Raw genomic sequence first — 17,006 nt, 5'->3', positions numbered from 1 at the left:
CGACCAAGAACAATTTTAACAAACAAGATTGAGATTATCATTCGCTGTTTCTTTTTGTTAAGAAATGTGGCGTATAACAAAATCGGGTAGAAAATAAAACCCTGTAAATTTAGATGGTAAGAGAATAAAAGCATTTCCGTTTAAATCCAGAGAGCGAGGCGGAACCACAGGGGGCGGAACCTTAAAATCTTTCCACCAGGATGCTGGCCCGAGACTTTCTGACCGTGTACCATACATTCTCCGCTCCAAACAAGGCGGGCAGTGTTCACCTTTGTTTTTAAACTTTACTGTTCTTTGAGAGCAGGAATAGTGTTTTTAATTGTGGATGAATTCAGGGTCGGTATGTCTGACACATGGAGCAACATTCAGGCGCACAAGAAGCAGCTGGACTCTCTGCGGGAGAGGCTGCAGCGGCGGAGGAAAGACCAGCTCACCTCAGGTACGACACACAGATCATCCTACTCATCACATCTACCTGTTCACTGTTTGTTTAATGGACCGAGAACAAAAACAAAGACAGCAAATGGTCAAATTAAAACCGGACAGACTCCGATCACAAAGTGAATCCTGTAAAAAAAACAAATAGATTTAGTAGTTTGGCTTCCTAAGAAGGTCTCAACAGGTACATTCATTGTTTTTTGGCTTATTATGGATTCTGGATTTAATTTAGGTTTTTATTCTTGATTTAAATAATAATGATACTTGAAGAGAGAAAAAAAAAAAAGAGAATATCTTCAAAACATTTTTGTTTCATTAACAGATGTTTACACAATCCGGAAACTGAAAAGCGCACATTAGAGGATTTTATAGCTCGATTTATTTGCAGCACATTGACATAGGGCTGGGAAATACATCGAGTTTTTAAGATATATCGATATATTTTCAAACAAGATATAGGGTAAGACAATATCGTTAATATGGATATAGTTTATGTTGCATTAAAATAACGTTATAGAGGTGCCAGGTCTCTCTCTCTCTCTCTCTCTCTCTCTCTCTCTCTCTCTCTCTCTCTCTCTTTTATTGTATTTAAGGAACATTTTTATTTTATAATTATTATATATTTTTTCGACGTGTTTTCACTGTTAATAAAATACATATGGATATATATCGAGTATCACCATTCTGCTAAACAATATCAAGATATGAGTTTTGGTCCATATCGTGTCCAGCCCTACATTGACATTATGATGCTGATGTGACGCTTCCTTATCCTAAATGTTTGATTTAACCCTGTGATATAATCAATGTATGCCTGGACTGGACTTATCTTCAGCATTACTTAGATAAAATCAGAAATTCCAGACATTTGAGGGAAATTGAACCAAACTATGATGTGTTGTTTTCTTTATAAGTGACCTTACGACCGATTGTTGCAATATAAGTCCATTTTCTGTTGATAAACTTATAATTTCAGCTCCAAATATTAGAAAATGGTTTTACATAAACAGTAAAAACACAATCTAAAACATGATCATTCTTTTCATTATTATTTATATTTACTTTTTCTTTTTATTAATATTATAGTTTTGGGTTTTTTGATCCTTTAACCACTTGTTTCTATTTCTTTTACTGCTCTTACCTTCTTATTGCTGTTCTCTTTTTATTTATTTTTTTCAGCTCTTTTAGTTTCTTACATCTTTTTAAATCTCTGGTCCTCTTGGTCTCAGCTCTTGTTGTTGGGTTCTTGTGTTCCCTGGGTTCTTATGATGGTTCTTGTGATGGTCGGGTTCTATACGTCTGGTTGTGTATCGTGCACTTTGGGTTCTTTTCTGTTGAATTGTATTTTGCGTCTGTTATATTCTTACTGTTGTTAATGTTCTTCTGTGTTTGGTTTAGTTTGCTTTGTTCTTCTTTGTCAAAGCACTTTGTAAACCTGTGATTTTAAAAGGTGCTATATAAATAAAGTTATTATTATTATTATTAATATTGTTGTATAGTTTACAGCAGCCACATGAAGACTAGGAAAACACGATACAAGCTCAAGTTCATTTACCATTTTGTATTATTAATTATACAGATAAAAAGAAGTTTAGCCATGCTCCATAGGGCCTTGAAAAATCCAGATAATAGATGGAAATCTTCTCAAACTTCTTATGAATGAATGAATAAATGAATACATGTCCATTATTCTTGTTATAATGGAGCAACACAATTTGTCAGCATGGTTTTCAACTGTGGACATCGTTAATAGTTAATAGACTTTTAAAGCATGCATCAAACTATTGCTCTTATAGAGGGATTAACATTAGAACTGGCACGCTGTGTCAAATGCCTAATGGGCCCTTGAATATTGTGAAACATTTCTTATGGTAAAGGGTTTCCACTTTGGCATGCGTGATTAGAAAACATGTTTGGAAATAAAAAAAAGTGTCGATGTCTGTTGTGTCTTCTCGCTAAGACGTTGGAGGCAGCAGCACGGAAAGCTCGGCAGCCCGGAGTGACAGCCCGGCTCCGTCTGCACCTTTACTCCCTCAAGAAGAGACGGAAAAACCACCAGACCCCGAGCTAGAGAAGAGGCTGCTGGGTTACCTGTCTGATCTGAGTCTCCCTATGCCAACAGACTCCCTTGCTATAACAAATGATCTCAGTGTAAGTGTTTGTTTAATCACAGACATGATGCTCGCAGGTGTTTTGGTTGTATCATAAAGGCGTCTTTCTCTCCTTACAGACTGAAGCGCCTGTTAGTCACGGATGCATCCAGAGTCTGCTGCTCAAGTTTTCTGCTCAGGAGCTCATCGAGGTCCGACAGTCCAGCTCTTCCTCTTCATCTACTTCCTCCTCCTCCTCCTCCTCCTCCTCAGTGGTTGTCTCAGTGGACCACACAAAGCTATGGGCCATGATCGGGTCCGGAGCCGGAGCCCAACGAGCCGGCGTCAAGAGAAAAGCAGAAGATCAAACCCAACACAAAAGATCTCCGGGCTTCTCGCCTTCGCTCAAGAGCTCTGCTTCTTCTCCTCCGCACGCCTCCTTCTCCTCTCTGACGCCCGCCGCCTCCTCCTCCTCACAGCTGGCGGGGACTTCAGCGTCAGGGAGCGGGGCTGAGAAGAAGGGTAGGAGCAGTAAGAGCCAGTCGTCACATATGGACATGGAGATCGAGAGCCTGCTGAACCAACAGTCCACTAAAGAGCAGCAGAGCAAGAAGGTAGGAAGATAGGTGTGGGGGAGGGGGGGGGGGGTGAAATTGTCCTATTAATGTGTCTGGATGGAAAACTGGATGATGATGATGATGATGAACGTGTAACGATTCATTAGGTCACAGAACTCGCCCTGACACCACACACAAACATCTGTTGATGTTTATTAAATGTACAGCTGGTTTTGAACGCCTCGAAAACAAATAATGTCTCTTCATCCTTCTGCCTGCTCTGGTGACAGAAGGACCACTTTCTGAAATAAGGACGTCCAGAGTGTATCTTAAATTGTTAACATGACATCACATCCTGCTCTGCCGCCGTCAGCTGTTCGATGTTACGTCCGGTAAAGCCGTCAGCAGCTCTGCAGGGGAAAGATTTGTGACGCACCCAGATTTATCAATGAATATGAGCAGGAATCACATTTTACATTTTTTTATTTGACTCTCTGGAAATCTGATGTTTCACAACAAAATGTATGAAGGCATCAAAACCTTGGCCAATAGGGTGTATCAATAATTTAGGCTTCAGGGCAGCCATCTTTATTGTGCGATGACGACTTCATAATAACCAGAAAGTGAAAGCATGTTAGTCTGTTTGTACGATTTCAATATTTGCTGCTTGTGCTCCAGGTGAGCAGAGAGATTCTGGAGCTGCTCAATGCCAGCACAGCCAAGGAGCAGTCCATCGTAGAGAAGTTCCGATCACGTGGTCGGGCTCAGGTCCAGGAGTTCTGCGACCATGGGACCAAAGAGGAGTGTGTGCGCTCTGGGGACACACCTCAGCCATGCACTAAGCTGCACTTCCGGTTAGTGTCTCTCAGCATACTGTACTGTAAAAGTTTTTATTGACTGTTGGTCTTTTTTAAAAATTTATTTAACAAGATCAAATGTTTTTTTTTTTTTTTTTCATCAGACTCCTTAGAGCGCAGTTTGTCTACCACATGTCTCCTTTAATGATGCGTTTAGGTCCAGTGTTTCTCCAAATGAGCCGAAATAAATCAAGTAAAATGAAACAAATTCATTGTCCTGAAGAGGTCACTGTTAACAAGGTTAAAAATATTACAACCTGAAGAACAACATTTGGACTGTTATTGCAAAAAATAACTTTCCAAAGAAAATACAGTCGACAAGAAATTAAACCTTTTTATAAAAAATATATATATATATATATACCGGTATTTCTGTTCTTGTATTCTAACTTCTTAAGTGTTGAAAGGGGGATTTTTTCTGTTTTTTTGTTTTTGTTTTTTTTAAACCTGAAGCTATTTCAATAAAAAGACAGTACAACAACATGTTTTGATGCTGCTCGTTGTTTTTCCTTTCAGTCGAATCATCAACAAGCACACGGACGAGAGCCTCGGCGACTGCTCCTTCCTTAACACCTGTTTCCACATGGACACCTGTAAATACGTCCACTATGAGATCGACAGCCCTCCAGATGCCGAGGGGAGTCTGCTGGGGCCCCAGGCCGGAGCCACCGAGCTCGCCCTGTGTGCCGGAGACACAGACAGCAATGTGGGGAAACTGTTCCCCTCGCAGGTGAAGAAGAAAAGACAAAAATATTTGTATTTATATTCCTATTTTCTTTTCTAGGCATTTTTAATTTGCAATTGATGTGAGTTGGGCTGTGTGCATCTGGAAGTCTCAGCAAGCCAGTGAGCTGTGACTCCATAAAAAGCTGTGAGCCTCGGGAAGACGTTCTAGAGGGGATTGTTAAACAGAATTCATTTCCATTGAGCCAGACCAGACTGTGACTGTGATCGGTTAGCAGCACCTGGTTCTTGTGAGCGCGCAGAGCTGATTACTTAAAGTAATCTTTCACTATTATCGACAGACCCAATTGCTGTAGTTTCAACTTGTTACAGTGTTACCACAGCAACCCTGTGTGAGCTTTCCATGGCATCCCTGGGCTGTGCTCGACACAGATGGAAGAGACTGTGAGCCTTAATACTTGAGAAGACGTTCAAGGGTGGATTGTTAAACAGAACCCATTCCCATAAGGCATCTAGGTGGATCTACAATTCCTTTTTAGCAGACGCTTTTGTCCAAAGCGACGTACATCAGAGAGTAAGTATAGCACAAAATCTGTCTGTCGGTAGATTAAGACTCTTTTGTCAGGGTCTTCAGAGCAGATAACATCCCTACATTACACATTTGAGGTCATTTATATACAGTATTGTGTATTTTATATGTCTTATTTTCGCTTAAAGGAAGGGTTGGTAATTTTTTGAAAACTAGCATGATTTTGAAGGTAGCATTCCCTCAGTGCTCCGTCTGCACCCACCCCCCTCCCCTCTGTGCTCCCTCAAAAGCCACGCCCCCATCACTTACATGCACAAGCGCTATTGGTCCAGAAGCAGACCTCAGCTCATGCTTTGAGTGTTGGGCTCGTGCATGCATGGGCTAGAGAGCGAGCAGGGAGAAAGGGAGGCGTGTGATTGGTTCATTAGATTGGTACCTCGTTGGCAGACATTGGTCAAAGTGTTTACAAGCTTACAGCTGCTACAGATGACGGATTTTCTTCGTTCCTTTTTCAGAGCACATGAGTTATTAATGTCTGTCAGGAAATTCAACCAGAATCTTGAAAAGTATATCTGGAGAAAATGACCAAGCCTGCCTTTAATGTCATGTTTCTGTTTCTTTTAGATCTTGTTTTAAAAAATAAATAAATCAGAATTGATCCTTTCTGTTATTGTTAATGGATGTTTTAGACATTTTTAAACGTCTTCTTTGAATGTTTCATTTGATGTGTTGGGGTGAAATACTTAGAATCGCCTTGTTGCAGAAATGTGCTATAGAAATAAACTTGCCTTGGTTAATTCAATTGACAGATGTTTTTTTTTTTTTTGATACAGTGGATATGCTGCGATATCCGCTACCTGGATGTGTCCATCCTGGGAAAGTTTGCCGTGGTGATGGCTGACCCTCCATGGGACATCCACATGGAGCTCCCCTACGGTACACTGACAGACGATGAGATGAGAAAACTCAACATCCCAATCCTGCAAGACGACGGCTTCCTCTTCCTCTGGGTCACTGGCAGGTAACAACGACAGCAAAAACTGTCCCACAGAGCTCCTATGCACTATTGAAGACTATGTATGCCTGTACTGAACATGTATGGAGGAAAATAGGGGAAGAATCCCACTGTGACATCACAAGGAGAGCAAATTTGAAACAGAGCATTTTTCTCTGTGTTGTAAGACTTAATCAGACCACAAAGAAAGGACTGGACGGATTTATTTCACATTATGTGGGTCAGCAGACACTCAGGTTTCCCAAATATGTTAAAAAACACTGTAGAAGTGGATTTTTCATATTATGTCCCCTTTAAACTAACTGTCCAAGCATCCAAACATCTACATTTCCATAAAACTTTATGTATTGTACCCATTTCTTTTTGTTTTAAAGTTTAAGCTGCTCCCACAAATAAAAGTAAGCGCTGACCTAGTTAAATAAAGTAGTCGTAGTCATGTCCATTATCTTATGTAACATTACTTAGTCCACAATTTACACAACTTGAGCCTGCACTGTCAAATATTTGGATGGGTGTCTGCTCAAAACTCTTATCTGCTTGACTTCTCTTCCCGCAGGGCTATGGAGCTGGGCAGAGAGTGTCTCAGTCTTTGGGGGTGGGTATCTCTTTCTTTACATCAAATAACATCTGTGAATCAATACGGACACCATCAGATTAAATTGTTTATGCATTTGCTGCCTATTTGAAACATGTATTCTCCTTCCCTCAGCTATGAACGCGTTGATGAAATTATTTGGGTGAAAACAAACCAGCTCCAGAGAATCATCCGCACAGGAAGGACGGGACATTGGCTGAACCACGGGAAGGAGCACTGCCTGGTGCGTTCAAGTGTATCCTCTCATATATTTTTAACCGTCTGTCGTAAACAGAGCTTTTTGCATGCTCAGGCTTGAAGAGGCACAGTCCACAACATGGACGTGTTTTGGAGGGAGCTTGTACGGATGTGTTGTTCGTACACCTGCCAGAAAAAGTGTGAAGTAAAACAACTTAGAAAACTTATATGATCTGTTTGTTTTCAGGTGGGTGTGAAGGGAAATCCTCAAGGCTTCAACAGAGGGTTGGACTGCGATGTCATCGTAGCAGAGGTCAATAATTCTATCTTCTGTTATTTTTATGAATCCTAAAATGATTTGCAGCCCAAGAGGTTAATCAACTCACAACACTCTGTTTCAGGTCCGCTCCACCAGTCACAAACCAGACGAGATCTACGGCATGATAGAGAGACTCTCCCCCGGCACCAGGAAGATTGAGCTTTTTGGTCGACCCCACAACGTCCAGCCGAACTGGTAACATATTATCATTCTTTAATTGAATATAACTGCTGTGCTAACTTTACATGGACTGATTTTTCCCTTTCCTCTTGTCAGGGTCACGCTTGGAAACCAGCTCGATGGCATCCATCTCCTGGATCCCGACGTCGTGGCTCGGTTTAAGGAGCAGTATCCAGACGGCGTCATCTCCAAACCCAAAAACATGCAGTGATGACTTTATCAGTGGTCACAGGTTTGGAGACGTTTGTCCATGGACTGTTTTTTCTTCTTTTTTTTTTATACCAGGTGAACTAAATTTTCTTAAATAAATCTCATTTACAAGATAAACAACAGTCTGTGTCTTAGTTAAAAGATGAACAAGGTGGACCACTTCAAAAAAAGCAAGATGAAACTCTGACACATACGCTGAATGTCGTCCTCTGCGTCCTTACATGGTCCACAAGGCCAGCACCACGTCGTCAGTCCAGCAGTCATATATCTTCTTTTTGGATTCCATCGATTCACAGCGCGATGAAAACATTTAGACAACGGGCTTGCAGCTGAAATCTTTAAACATGGCGCTAACGCTACTATTGCCTGGCCAATCAGACGTTATCTACACTACGAGAGCCTGACCAATCAGATGTTCAGCCCCGCAGACCCTGCCCCAAAAGTCCCTAGACCGTCAGAAAGTACAAAACCCCTAGCAGGGTCTTTTATTAGAGTAGATTATTTAACTGGAACTAGACATTTACCCGGGTAGATTTGGTCAAAACGCAGTAGTTCTTCAAAAAGACCATAGTTCCAGGGGGATAGTTCCTCCGGTCGAAACGGGGCTAAAGTGTTTATAATGGGCACTGCAGTGATTTGGAGGAACCTTTTTAGCTCCTGCTTCAGAGTAGGTACCATGGTGGTGTGTGTGCAGACAGAAAACAAGTACCCATTGTGTTTAGTTCTCAGGGAACTCCCTAGTGTAAAGGTCGCACAGTGCAGCTAATTGCACGCTCCCCTCTTCACTTCTAACCTATGCAGAAGGTAGCAGGGGTGACCTGGGCACTACTACCTTTTAAAAAAAAAAAAAAAAAAATCACAACACAGGATACATTTGTGTAATTCATTTGTTATTTTGTTAGCAAAGAATAGCGGGGCATTAGACAAACTGTAGGTTTGAAAAAGGAACAGTCATTTTTGAATCAAGGTACAAACATTTTCAATTTCAGCAGGTTTTTTTTTTTTTTTTAACAGTCATTCAGAATCAGCACTCATTCATGTCAGTTTATCTCAGGCAAACACAGAACCCTTTTCATCCTTTAAAAAAAACATCTGCTGCTTGGTACAGTTTATTTAAAAAAAAAAACAACAGTATATACATTTTAATGTCAAACAAAACCGAGATTTTGTTTTATTGTAAAAAATATACAAACATAAGAAATTAGTCCGAGTGAGCAGAAGTCAAACATTTTTGTCAAAATGCATTAGAGAAACTAGTCTTGTTTTGCCGCTTTAATTCATGCTTTTCAAGGCAAATAAAAATCAGCTGCAGAGATTCTTGAAACTTTGACTGCAAATATGACCTGTTGTTTTCTCCACAAGGACGATATTGCATTTGTTCTCGGGTTAGGGTTAATTTCTAATGTTTCACTGTGAGTGTTCTGTGTTTTGTCAGATCAGTAGAAACGTCAACATCAGATTTAGATACATGATTCCATCCCTTAGGGTGGAGACTGGTAATGATCAGGGTGACATGGAGATATACATAATTATACCTTTTGAAGGCTGAGTCTTTTGTCCTGCTTTGTGAAACACCTACAATTGCCGGATTGAAAACTTAGCAGTTTTCTTCACAAAGGTATCCCCCCCCCCCCCCCAAAAAAAAAGAGAACGCTTCCCATAAGAAAACAAAAAAAGTAGTGCACTTTTTGGCTATGAATGCCACAAACAAGTCTCTTTGTCTTCTCTCTTAGGCCCAGATGACGTCATGTTAAGAACAGAGTCCCTTTCAGTCTGTTTTCCTCTGGCGATAGTTGAATCAAAACTCTCATTGAGGGTTTTTTCTTTTATGGCAGCAAGCAAAGAAGGGTTAAAACTACAGTTCATGTTAGGCGCTCAGCTATCAGGCTCCCAGGTGGTCCATGTTTGAACAGGCAACAGAGAAATTTGATTCTGGAGTCCAGTTATCTCCTTCCCAGCCTCCTCAATATGTGGCGTCTACTGCATTGATGTTGCTGTCCAGCTGGTGTCTAAACGACAGCCTGGCCTTTGTGGAGAAGTAGATTTGGGAGCCCCGACTCAGACTTCCTGCTCCTTCGCTGTCACTGCCCCAGGATGTGGTGGAGGAGAGGCGGGGCTTCATCTCGTCGATGGGAACTGAGGGGTGGAGGACAAGAGACAGAAAGTCAGGCTTTATATGGCTGTATAGGCATTAAATGTACAACTTTAAATGTAAGTAATGGTTTAAAGGCTATCAATACAAATGGTAAAATAAAACATTTAAGTGATAATGGGTTACGTTTTGTGTCAGGGGTTTTGTTTGCTCTCTCCAGTGTAGCAGTCGAAGCTGCTTGGCAACATGAGTGGCACATGGAGAGAAAAGATTGATGCTGGAACAGCTGATGACGCAAACCAGGAAACCTTATGTAGACCACACTGTCTCATTTCACTGCAGCCTGAGTGGGTCCTTCCTGGCCTGGATCCCTTGAAGAATGTTATCCTTGCATTGGGACTCGGCTGTCCAAGAAGTGGAATTTGTCATTGCTACTTTATCCACTTGTTGGTGAACTACAGTTTGAAGCCTCATGGGTGACAGCTTGTTTCTTGTACAGCCAATGACAGTGCTGGGAATAACGCGTTACTGAGTTAAGCGTTACTGTCACGCCACTACTATTTGGGGCAACGTAACAAATGAGTTACTTTCCAGATTCAATCACGTCGTTCATATTACTTACATTTAAAAGCGCTCGTTGCTCTTTACTTTATGTGAAACAGCCGACAAGAAGCGGGCGAGGTTACACTAACGTTAGCGCAGTTGCACCGTAAACAAACAGGAGCAGGGGATCATTCAGTCGTCAGCTTTCTGTCTCGGGAAATATCAACATTCTGTTTCCCTGCTCAAGTTAAATGACAAGAATATAGCAGTGATCTGTAGTCGTGCAGGTGCAGGCCGAGGAGGAGACACTCCAGACAAACAGCCAGCTTTGTTTAAAACACCGCCTGCTCCACGATCTGTAAGCCGGACGGTTGGACTGATAGACAGGTATGTCGACGCGCTTCATATCAACTGTTTGTGTGTGTCTGTTGCCTTTTAGAGAGTGGTAAAATACCATATTGAAAATAACTAGTGTTTGAAATTGTGAAAATGAACATTAATACGAGGATTGAAACAAATAAAGCTACGCTGAAGTTGCTTTCCTATGTAACTACTTTTATAATAACTGTAACTGTTAATAACTTTGTTACTTTTTAATAGAAGTAACTAGTAAATGTAAGTTACGACTTTTTAGTAACGTGCCCAACACTGGCCAAAAGTGACCACATTCAAACAAGACTGTAGATTCACTTGATGTAGACTGATTGGAAATCATAGGCAGCCATACCCTAAAAAGCCGCTGAATCGTCAGTTTTACTTTATATTAGGCTGAAACATACAAAGTGAACACTATGCTGTAATGAAAAAGGCTTAAGAATATCAATACATATTGAGAAATAGGCTTTCTTTCTTTTGAGACTTTTTCTGAACCAGAGGAGCCTCCCCCTGCGTTAGGGCTTCTTACAGTCAATGGTCTCAGTTTGACATCCTGAATAATGAAAGTGAAGTCCCGGCTCACCTGCTGCTGGGGGGCACTGCCGACTCTTGCAGCGCTCTTTACAGCGCCTGTAGAAAGGGAAACACTGCAGCATCTTCACTCCCATAGCATCGATGTCTGTAGAGAGAGGGGGAAGTGGACGAAGAGATAAGAGGTGAGCAAATAATCATTTCAGAGGATATCCTCATGCTACTTCCACTCTCAGACTGCACATAACTCAACATTATCTTGCATGCCAGCAACATCTCCCATTGTTGCCTTATTAGGTGACCTTGACCTGCTGACAGCGTACCTGCAGGGCCTCCTGACAGCTCCTTGTGTCCTCACCAGGTCACACTTTAATGGAATTATGATCCTGCACCTCAACTGCCTGATGGTCTAATTTAAGCTGACAATTTCACTGAATGGCACCGTCCCAGTACCAAGCTGATCAGTCCGTATTTACTGTGCCACCATCATTATCCTCCATGCTGTCTAATCCCAGACAAGAACGTCAATGGGCCATCGCAGACGAAAGAAAATATTAAGCCCTCTTCTGAAAATGACTGACAGATTACATAGAGCTCATCTGCTGGGTGCAAGTTCTGAATAACCAGCAGAGGTCCTTTTTATCAGAGCAGAGCTGCAGTTTAGCTACTTCATATCCACCCCGTTGCAGATCTGGAGTGGACTTACATGTATCCTAAAAATACTGTGCAGATAAAGTGAAGCAACAAGTCAGACTCAGTTCCCTGAGGATCCGACCTCTATCTGTGGTACCTCCACTTGATAAGATAAAGCCAAGGCCACATGCTGACACTGAGCTCTATTTACTTAGAGTGAAAAATCAAGTATTTATTTTAGTCTAATCAGGTTAGGAAAGGGGTCAGGTGAAGTACAACAGAGAGGGAGGTGATTGATGTCAACTTTGTCAATTGTAATAAGTTTGTTTTTCTGCTGCAAATGACCGAAACTATGATCTGCAACGTTAACCAAACCCAGCATCAGAAGGTACAGAGGTAGCCTGGTTAAAAGTTCCAGGATGCTATTCAAGTGAACAAAGGGATGACACATTTACTTTCCACAAATCATTTAAAAAAGTCCCTCCATTACACTGAAATACCTTTTGGTTTACTCTGTGACAGGAGATGATAAACTGTAGAGTGACAGGGTAAGCACAAATCAGTCTGTCTTGGACTGTTCGATCTTTTTCTAAGGGTTTCTATAAAAACCGTCTCTTGTAAAAAAAAAAAAAAAAAAAAAAAGAAAAGATGAATAAAAAGATGGATGGAAGGATTGACACATCAACAAGAGGTGGAGTCTGAGGGGTTACTGATCCACAAAGACCGAAAAAACAAGAACCGCAAAAAGGTTAAACATGAAAACAAATGTACAATGTACAGATCCAAAATCAGTTTCAAAGTTACAAAAATTGCAAAATGACTGCATGGATGCTAAAGTAGACAAAATGCATCTCCAGAGACACACAGAAACCACCAGAAAAAAAAAAGTGGTTTGTGAGTCTCAAATTGACTAAGCAGAGTCTGTAATAATTGCCATAATCAATTGCATCAATTTTTCATGATTTCATGAGGTTTGGATTCGAAATGACCAAAAGGAAACTGTGATTGCAACAAAAGGATAAGAGTGTTTGGCTCACCCTTTTTTTTCTTTTCCCCCCCACTGTTTACTGTCAAGCAAGTGCTGCCTGACTCAGTAACAGGGGGACGTGACAACTCACACATAGCACACCTCTAACATGTTACAAACAAACCAGGCTGGAGATCTGAGGTCTCCCTGTATCTCTGATTTTTTATTTTTTTTTATTATCAATTTGAACATAAAGAAGGCTCTCTTTTCTTTTACCGTCTATGGCACCTCCCTTCTAACTTTCATGCAGGTGTGGCTGTGAAATCGTATCCCGTTTACAGACACAGTGAAATCCATTATGTTTGGGTCAATTAAGAGGTTCAGTCAGTTAAATGAGAACTCAAAGTATTAGAACAAGGACAGTCCTGACAGACCATGTTTATCCACACAGACTTTTTAAATTCTTGGTGTTATAATGAATAGGTTTTTTGTTTTTTTTTCTATTAAAAACATGTGTGTGCAATGCTGTTCATCACAAAAGCACACATAGTATTAAGGCTGTAGTCAGTCATGAGGAATTTGGGCTCAGATCAGTGGCTGTGGGGGTCTGGCAGCACATAGCAGCCTAGGAGCCTGGAGGAGGAAAAACAAGCTCAGATGGCACACACACACACACACACACACACACACACACACACACACACACACACACACACACACACACACACACACACACACACACACACAAAATCTACTCAGAAAACACAGACAGTGCCCATAATGGTAACCCAGCAGAGGGTGAGAAAAGAGAAGTAAAAAATAAGCAGACTGACAGAGAGGAAAAAGGAGGCTAAAAAATGATGGAAACAAGGCTCAAGAGGACATGAAAAGTGAAAAAAAAAAATTGAATTGGTCTGAATTTGTGAACGGATTCCTTAAATGTTCCTCGAGATCTGCCAGCAGCTAATGCAAGCACCTGAAAAATGCAATTCTACTTGTTCAGTCAGTGAAGGCTCACTGAAAGATTGGCCAATCCTCTCCAGAGAAACACAAACAGTTGTCATAATCTTAAGTGCGTTTGTTTTGTGTGCGTGTTTTTACAGGAAAAATTGTCAGGGCGACTTAAACATGTTTGCTGCAGCTTGATCCCTTACATATTCTCAATTTCTAAAGCATGAGTGGGACTTTTTCTTCCTGCAAACGCGCCCCACAGCTCCACACTCAGCCCTTTCTCTGCTGTGTAAACAATGTGCAGCAGAGCACGTACTCTTACGTTTCCTCTGAGCTCCCCTTTTCTATACGCTCCCTCAGTCTTTTTTTTTTTTTTTTTAAGTACAGTTGTCAGGCTGCATGACGCACATGCTCTGTGTGTGCACAATGTTCAAAATGTTTTTCTATTTACATCATCAAACAACCGGAATTTAATCAAATGCATTACACCTACAGGGATATCTGGCATAAATAAAACAAATAGAGCATAAATAGGCCTTTCAAAAATGTGGCTACTTAAAGTCAATAAGAAATATTTATCTAATAATTTGCATATAGTCCAAAAAAAGTCTCTAAACCTCCAGGCCTATGTCTGCTTTTGCTTTCTCTTACAACTTTTTTTGTTGTTGTATTGTTTGGCCCGTTATTACACTTTTTAGTTAATAATAATACTCTTCTTGATGCAGGTGACAAATTGCATCACAATAGACAATAAAAGCAAAACTTTCAGGTAAGCGTGCTAGGAGGCTTCTCTGTGCGCGTCAGGCGAGAAGGTTGAATGAAACGCTGCGCCAGACAGGTTAATCCACAGTAACCTAACCCTTCATGTGGAACACTACGCGCCATTTATATCCTCTGTCTCTGTGAATAATCTATTAAAGACGCGCTTGTTTACATAATGGCAGCGTGAGAAGTGGACACTCTCGTTTTTCTTCTCATTTAAGTAAGAAGGGAAAATGTCAATTCAGTGATGCAAATTAAACCGCCCGACAAGTCCGATAAAAACAACAAATCGGCGTATTCAAGTGGTTTTAGGGAACAGTAGCCTGCCCTACACTATCCAAAAAAAAAAAAAAAAGAGATCCCAGCATACCAAACAGAGCCCTCTAACTGACACACCTCCTTCTCCAAAAAACCCCCAAAACAACCCTCACGTCAAATAAGTTTCATTTGCGTTACCTACCTAGTGAAATAAACCTGCAGACCTCAAGTCAGGCACTGGAAATCTGATTTTCTTGTTGGGTTTCCGGATGTTAATACACTATTCTCGCTTCGTTGCCCTTCTTTAAAAAAAAAATTCAGCAGTGTGTGTCCCGCCTGCTCCGTTGCGTCCTCATGCGTCCTGCAGGTTTGTGTGACTGGACTTTAAATAGCTAAATCCCTGGTGGAGCTGCAGCGCCTTCGTTCTCTACCCTCCTTTCCTCACCACTACTTTCCTGATTCGCTGACTCTCACCCATCCCACCCACACACCCACACACATATATATACCCACACACACACACACACACACACACACACACACACACACACACACATCATGCGCACATGCGCTTTGCTCTGTTTTGCCTCCACCTCATTGGCGCTGCTGTTGTTACAGATAACACACATTTTAATCAGAAATAGCTTTATTACCATGTAGACAGGATGGATTAAGTCATGTGCATGCTAAGAAGGTCAAAATGACCCAACAAGATCATGAGTGAAGGGGATTTAAACTCTTAAATTATCATCAACAGGGTGCTAGTATTCTAACAATAGACTCCTTGTTATCTGTAAGAGTATTATTTCCGAATCAGTCATCTTTTTTTCCTCTTTTGTATCACACAATGTTTACACACAATTTAATCAATGATACATTTGCATAGTGCCAATTCATACAAAAGTTATCTCAAGACACTTGACAAAAAGAAAAAGTCCATAATGTACAATTTGTTTTGGACTCAATTGAACAGACAGAAACAGTTTTTCTCACTGAACATAACAAAAAACAGGAAAACCTTCAACATGATGATGACAACATAAGTACTAGTAACATAATTCAGTTGCTGCACAAATTATTAGGAGAAAAATGTTGTGAGACAGAACTGTTCAAATGAGGAAAGAAAGACCTAGCTCTAGAGGAAATCCTGCCCTGTCCCATTAGCGTGAGAAGGATTTTATTTTGAAGGGGAACAAACAAACAGAGAAGAATTAATGAACAACACAACCCCTGCGAGACCCACATTAAGGCATAAATTACTTTAATAACATTTGTCCATTCATATTAACCTACGATAGGCTAAAGAATTGATCACTATGTGAAAGATAACATTTGATAGATTTAGCCTCAATCTAAATCTACATCAGCAATGCATGCTATAAGAGATGTCTTCAAACCAGTCCATGGAATTAGAGGGAAATTAGTTCAATGTGTTAAAACACAACACTGACAGCAGCGCAAAGTGACATACAGGGTTTAAACATAACCAGAGGTAGGGTCAGAAATATGCTTCTCAATGAATATCGGTGTTCTTAGCACCATCTGGCACTGATGAGGCATACTGGTTGTCTGCTGCATGTTACTCTCGTCTGCCAAAACAAATAAGCACAAATCGTATATACTCAACACTTCAAACTATTTTTCAGTCACAATTAAAGTCAGGTTTTATGTTTATAAATTGACCAAAAAATATGACAGATAAAAGCGAAGGCATGCCATGGGCAGGGGAGTCCATAGCTCTTTATGACCCAGATGGTTTACTGCTGCATTATAGCTCTCTACTGAGGTCATGTATCCGGTTGGAGGAATTGTCGTAGTGGAAATTTACCCAGATGAGTTCTCAGACTGAATCTGCCCCTGCTGGTCAGAAATCACCCAGGAAACAGTTTGTATTGCAAAGCGTAATCTGCAGTAGGGACTAACCCACAAGTTCATTATTCAATGTTTTCCCTTATACAGTAGTTCATATGTGTCATATTGTAATCAGGTCAGGCTGTAAGTGGCAATAAAAGATTTTATCTCTATCTGTTGCATGTTTTTACAGCAGCTTTAAAATGACTGTGTGGCTGTCCAGTCTGACCCCCATTGATGTGCACGTGTTCCAATTCAATATGTGCACACACACCCACACATGCATGGATTTACACCTGTGGCTGTGAGTGAAGGAGAGACATGCTGTACCTCAGTGGGACATCGTCTCTAATTACAAATCAACCATGTGTGGATGATAAATAGGAAAGCAG

At 40.9% G+C, this 17,006-nt stretch overlaps 2 protein-coding genes across 2 annotated transcripts; one reads left to right on the top strand and one right to left on the bottom strand.

Moving 5' to 3' along the window:
• The first annotated feature begins 214 nt into the window (after positions 1-214).
• On the top strand, positions 215-7,773 carry mettl3 (methyltransferase like 3). The gene is made up of 11 exons (XM_020649249.3): positions 215-439; positions 2,399-2,589; positions 2,669-3,142; positions 3,764-3,939; positions 4,459-4,672; positions 5,989-6,176; positions 6,727-6,765; positions 6,880-6,988; positions 7,190-7,255; positions 7,344-7,456; positions 7,538-7,773. The coding sequence occupies exons 1-11, from the start codon at positions 343-345 to the stop codon at positions 7,650-7,652; spliced, it is 1,782 nt and encodes a 593-aa protein (XP_020504905.2). The 5' UTR covers positions 215-342; the 3' UTR covers positions 7,653-7,773.
• Positions 7,774-8,520: 747 nt separating this feature from the next.
• si:ch211-237l4.6 (uncharacterized protein LOC446130 homolog) lies at positions 8,521-15,234 on the bottom strand. The gene is made up of 3 exons (XM_065950401.1): positions 14,966-15,234; positions 11,245-11,340; positions 8,521-9,787 (listed from the first exon to the last, which is right to left on the bottom strand). The coding sequence occupies exons 2-3, from the start codon at positions 11,327-11,329 to the stop codon at positions 9,615-9,617; spliced, it is 258 nt and encodes an 85-aa protein (XP_065806473.1). The 5' UTR covers positions 11,330-11,340; positions 14,966-15,234; the 3' UTR covers positions 8,521-9,614.
• Between the last annotated feature and the right edge of the window lie 1,772 nt (positions 15,235-17,006).

This window comes from Labrus bergylta, chromosome 22, assembly GCF_963930695.1.
Source record: "Labrus bergylta chromosome 22, fLabBer1.1, whole genome shotgun sequence".
NCBI lineage: Eukaryota > Metazoa > Chordata > Actinopteri > Labriformes > Labridae > Labrus > Labrus bergylta.
The sequence above is the reverse complement of the archived record's forward strand: the minus strand, read 5'-3'. Positions and strand labels throughout refer to the sequence as shown.